Here is a 6,000-nt window from a genome sequence, read left to right on the forward strand (position 1 = left end):
TTTTCTTTTGATGTTTACCTTCACCATGGCATTCATTGCATACAGACCTGCTCTACAAATATTTTTATCCTCCCACCTTTTCATTTTAACATTGTATTTTCATGGGAGCAGGGACTGTATTTAATTATTGATTGCTATTTATCCGACACATACCACCATGCTTAGCTCTTTACATGCATTTTTCTCTAAACATATAATAAGCCTGTGAGTAGGAAGAGTAATTCTCATTTTTCAGATGAAAAAAAATTCAGGAAAGAGAAGTTCAATAGTTTCTCCTGAGTCACAAAAGTTTCACCTGGCTGAGTCAAGATCCAATGACCTTGCTCTTCTTAACACGTCATCCTACCAAATAGTCTCCTCTGGATCTCTTCTAGCACATAGAAAGCTATAGAGCATGGATGGGTGGATGGATGGATAAATGGAAGGATGGAAAGATGGATGGAGTGATAGATGGAGGGAAAGATGGATGGATGGATGGATGGATGGATGGATGGATGGATGGATGGAAAGACACATGGAGGGATGGATGGATGGAAAGATGGAAAGATGAATGGAGGGATGGATGAAGAAATGGATAGAGGGATGGATATTAAAAATATCTAATTGACCCAAATCAAAAGTGTTACTTTCCTTTATCAAGAGTTATTTATCCACATAACAAAACAATATATGGAAGATTTTAGTTCTAAATAAAACTCCCCCTTTCATAGAGAATCCATACACCTCAACCTTCAGTTTCCATCAGGCTAAAGTAGTGCCCTCAAACAAAGAATGACTGGGCATTCCCTAGGTCATGTAAGCAACGTAGTCCAGTGGAAGGACTTTGGAGTGAAAAGATATGCTTCACATCCTTCTTCTAGGGATTTGCTAAGTTTCTGTCATGGACCCTTAAGCATCCTAATCTTCCCTTGAGGGTCAGTGTCCTCCTTTATAAGACAGAACAACCACACCTCCCTCACAGATGGCAGAGAGAGTGATGTTAGGTAATGAATGTGAAAACTTGGCAGAGAGCAGACCCTTAATAAATGTTCATTTTTTTCCAATCTCTAATTCCAAAGAACTTAAGTAGCTGTGAAAGCAACAGTTTCTTGAAAAATAAAACACCGAATAAAGTTTTCTCTCCAGTTCCATCTCAGCATACGCCCACACACCACCATCCTCTTCATGCCCTAGTTTGACCGGCACCAAGTACTCCTTAGACACGGATGCTAATTCTTGCCCACTTTGTTCCTTTTTCATTTGATGCATGTTCTTATGGGATTTTTCTTTTTCTTAGCTTCTACTGGTGCTTGAAATTAAAACGGACTACAATTTGTTTTCATGTTTGTGTTGCAGTTGAGGTAGAGCTCTCCAAAACCCTCAGACAGTCTCAGACTCCCCAAAAGAGATAAAATCTGTGATCTCTAGAAAGCGTACAATAGTGCTTGATACCTAAAAGGAAAAATCTCTCCTTGATTTGTCCAAACCTTTCTGTTTATGTCCAGAAGGAAAGCTCCATTTCTGTGCCACCTGGCCCTTTTGATGTACAATAGATGGAGATCCCCACATCTTCCGCACAGAATTCTAGAAAGGAAATTTCCAAGCACATGTTTTGAAACACAACTCCCAAGAGTTGTGAATGAAACATATCAATCACCGTTTTTTTCATTCATCCCCTCTTTGCAGCCCAGGGGCTGAAATCACCTGTTGTCTTGGAAAAAATCCTTGGAAGAAGAAGTCCAAGGGGAAAAGTAAAGTTGTGGTCCCATCCGGGTTTTCTATTATCTTAGCTTAATACTAAGATTATATTAGCTTAATGCTAACTCAAGACAGGAAGCTTCACATCCTGCAGCCTGGTTCACAATCCATAATAGATAATGTTCCTGAAGCCCAAGTTGAGAAAAGGAGTTCACTGTGCACATTTGGCAACGATGCCAACGTAGAATTCGGTTTGAGCTATAACATAAAATAATAAAGTACAAATGCAAATAGCAAAACTGTGCCCACATTGCGGCTCAGAGTGTGCCAAAGCTGACCGAATAATGATACATTTTTCATGTGTTGATAAGGGATTTAATTGGCATGTTGTAGGATGCCTCCGGGTGAGGGCTCACGGCATCAGAGCTGGCGTGGAGCCCACATCCTGCTACCCTGGCAGCTCCCCATCCTTCCCATTAGCTCAACCCACATGGAGACATGCAAGCGGGACAGAATGAGACACCTCCCTTTTACCCAAGTATACTGGAGCCCACCCAGGGAAAAAAGCAGGGCAGGTTGATGAAAAGGGTAGGCTAGTGTTCCCAGCTTCTCCACTGTGACTCGACTGGGGAAGTCATAAAAACTACAGGCATTTGAGGAGTCATTTATAGTTTACAAACACTTTTCAAATGGATTCTCTTAATCCTCGCACAAAGCACTGAGGAACATATTTTTATTGTCTTCTTTTTATAGATATAGAAATGAAGGCTCAGAGAGGTTGAGGGACTTGCCCAAGGACATACAGCTGGTAAGTGCCAGAAATGGGGACGGGGTCCAATTCTTTCTGTCTCTCACACCTGCGCTGTGGGCTGCCTCTTCCCTCACCCAGGCCCTCGAGACTCAATCTGATTTTCTGCCTCAAACCCCAGCTGTGAATCAGGGACTTGGAAAATGTCTGGGTAAAAATCTGATTCTCATACCTTCAGGACAGAGGTAAGCTGTACATAAACTGAGGTAGGAAAAGTCACCTCTCCCTTTCGCATTTGCACAGCAAAAGATAACAGGTGGAAACTGACTATTCCTTCATGACCTGGTTTTATTATTGTGCCCCCAAAGGCAGAAGTGGTGATGTTCTGGGATGGGGATTTCTACTAACATGTCACAGGGACATTTGTCATTTCTGTGCTTGCTTTTTCTGTTTATCTGTTCTCCTTCTCTTTCTCCCTTCCCTTGGCAATGTTCTGGGGTGCTCCTGAAAGACACAAGGAACTCATACTGAGCTCACATCCTGCTCAGACATAACCACTGTCTTCCTCAGAGGTTTGAGAAGCAATACAAAGCCTTCTATCAGCTTCATGCATGAGGAAGGAGGTACTGGCTTGAATTAATAAGAACTTCGGGATTTCCCAATCAAAAGCATTTTGGCAATCCAGAAAGCTGGCAGTCCTCAAGGGTAGAGCATCAAACCCATTGTGAAACATCATTCCACAGAACGTCTGCTCTGGGTTCTCTTTTTTAAAAGTATGTCAGAGTTCTAACTAATTGTCAAGACAGGAACAGGCCTCATGGAGACACTTTGAGAGGGCTGGGCCAGGAACCCAAATCAATTCTACAACTAGATTCTGATCAGCCAAGCACACAGGGGAAGCATGTTCCGGTTATTTTAATGTTCTGGTTAATTGGGAACTAAGTAGGGTATATTGAACATAATTAAATCTTTCTTTGATGATTGAGAATCTTGCATTGCCCTGGAGCGATCATTCTAAATATCAATTATAAATCCCCACTGGTGGGAATACAGGAGATTGAGTTGAACCTGCAGTGACTTCCGGCACCAACTGCAAATTTACTTTGAGGTCCACTCCCACCCCACCCCCATACTTCTAGCCCAGATGCATTCTTGCCTTTTATGCATCAGATAGAATGAGTCAAAAGACTGTAAGTCAACCCAATATAGAAGTTCTTTGGTGCTAGTCTCAGTTTCTCTATCAAAGAGTTATATGACCTTGGGGAAGCTATTTCACTTCTGAGACTCAGTTTTTTGTCCACTGGAAGGTTGGATTTATTGGTTCTTAGATTTTTTAGGGATACAAATTTCCTTAAGAATCAGAGGAAAACTAAGACAGCTTTTCAGAGCAGGGGAAAATGAACGTAAAGACAAAACATTTCCACTCTAAATCAGGAGATGGGGCCATGGGGTACCTGAAGCCCATCTTCTGGAGAGGCCGGTCTATGGACTTCAGGTCTAGGATCCTGAATCAAAAGACCTCTCAGTCTTTGAGCCCTGGCATTCCCAGAATCAGGTTAAGTGCAAGCATCTACCCAAGTCTTAGGGCAGTGGTTCTGGCCCTTAACTGCACAATGAGTCCACCTAGGGAGTTTGCTCCAATCAGGTTCAGGTTGCTCCCCAGACCAATTAAATCCAAATTCTGGTGAATGGGTCCCAGGCATCACCAATCTCTAACACCCTGCAGGTGATTCTAGTGCACAGACAAGTTTGCAAACTACTACTCTAGGACAAGAATTCTCACAACCAGGAGTGAACAGAATCACACAAGGGGAGGCAGCTTCCCAGGCCCCTGTCTCTGGTGATTCCAATTCATTCTGGCCACATCCCACCTGGGAAGATGCACTCGTAGCAGGCATCCTAGGCAGTTCTGATGCAGACCCCTCTTTGGGAAGCTCTGTGGTAGGCATGGAGCAGAGGAAGCCCAGAGGAGTCCTCTCCCCTGCTCCCCCTTTTCCTTCCATGTTGTTCTAGGTGATCCCCACGGCTCTCCTGCCAGGCCTTCATTTGCCAGACACATGTTTTCTCCATCTTGCCCATCTCTAGCAAACCCGGATCTTTCAGCCCGAGCCTCTAATCCCATCAGGTTCAATAATTGTAGCAGAGCACACTCATCGACATGGTTGTAGTTAATATTTAAAGACCATAGCATCACTTAGGTCAGCCTCAAGGTGAGAGCTGCTGCTGGCTCCTGTGTGCTCTTGCTGGTTGGCAAACTGGCCACTGGTGCCAGAGAGGACTCTGCGGGAGCACAGCTCCAAGGCAGGCTGGCCGGCAGAGACCCAGCCTGCTGGGCCCCACACCCCTCCACCCCTTCCTACCTGAAGCGTGCGCAGCAGGACCTGCAGCCCACTGGCTTCTTGTTCGGCCATCCCTTCCTTGGGTCTCGGGGAACCGGCTGCCTGCGGCCAGATCAGGGCTGGAGAGGCAGCGGCTGCCAAGCTGACCTCGCTGCCCACCTCGCGGGAGCCTGCTGCACGGAGGCCTCAGCTGCACATGCTGCTGAGTGTGAAGTCACCGCGCTGCAACCCTAGCCCTCGGCTCAGGCGCAAATGCCCCCCGACTCCCACTGTGGGGATTAGGTGAGCCCCGGCCCGGGGAGGGCTGAGCATTTGGGCATGGGGGTGGAGAGGGCACCAGCGTGAGTCACTCACCCACCTCCAGGCCCACGCAGGAGCCACCCTGGATGGCTGACAGGCATTCCCAGCTGACCTGGTCAGACTCCCTGCAGAGGCTCGCTCGGCCCTCCCCGCTTGTCCCCTCCCGTTATTTTGGTCTGTTGCCGGCTCCCGGGTAACAGGAGACCCAAGGCTGCTTGCACAACCATGCAGGCAGGGCACAGAAGCCCAGGGCCCCCTGAGGTCCCAGGCTCAGGGACTGGAGCTCTGGCCAAGAAGGAAATAACTGCTGCGGGCATCTACAAGCGGGGTCCCTTATGTAACCTGTTATGTCTCACCGCACCCCGATGGAGGACAGTCTGTTAGCACCCCATCTTTGTTTTCAAATGAGAAAACCGAGGCGCGGAGGTGTTAAGCCCTAAGAAAACAGCTCTCAAAGAGACAAGCTGGCCCTGAGGCACAGGCACTAACCATAAAGCCATCCTGTCTCCTCCTGTTGCAAACACATTGATACAGGTAACGGAGCTCCACGCACCTGCCCTGCCTGAGTGTCCTCAGGACCAATGTGGGATCCGTGATCTCTTTCTGTGTCCTCCGCTTGAGTGTGTGAGAAGGGTTTTAGTGGCTAATTGGTCACCCAATCCTTCTCCCCATGTCAACACCTAACAGTCCGTTAGGTGCCAGCTTTTCAGAATGTGGTTGGGTGCCTCACCGGGAAGCCTGTTAGACCCCACCACAGAGCTCTGGAATCAGAGTCTACGTTTTCCCAAGATCCCCAGAAGAATCAAAGCTGGTTAACAAACTTATCATAGAGGCACCGGGGTGGCTCAGTCAAACACCCGACTCAATTTCAGCTCAGGTCATAATCTCACATTTTGTGGGTTCAAGCCCTGCATCAGGCTCTGCGCTGACAGTGCA

The 6,000-nt window shown here is 46.9% G+C and overlaps 1 protein-coding gene across 1 annotated transcript in view; it reads right to left on the bottom strand.

The window, feature by feature from the left end:
* The window catches only part of AGBL1 (AGBL carboxypeptidase 1), a 765,585-nt gene extending 760,475 nt beyond the window's left edge, over positions 1-5,110 (bottom strand). Inside the window, exon 1 of the mRNA XM_043554727.1 lies at positions 4,786-5,110. Coding sequence (XP_043410662.1) covers positions 4,786-4,836 — 51 coding nt within the window. The 5' untranslated portion in view covers positions 4,837-5,110. The remainder of the gene's footprint in view (positions 1-4,785) is intronic.
* Between the last annotated feature and the right edge of the window lie 890 nt (positions 5,111-6,000).

The sequence above is a fragment of the Prionailurus bengalensis genome, chromosome B3, assembly GCF_016509475.1.
Source record: "Prionailurus bengalensis isolate Pbe53 chromosome B3, Fcat_Pben_1.1_paternal_pri, whole genome shotgun sequence".
NCBI classification, from domain to species: Eukaryota; Metazoa; Chordata; class Mammalia; order Carnivora; family Felidae; genus Prionailurus; species Prionailurus bengalensis.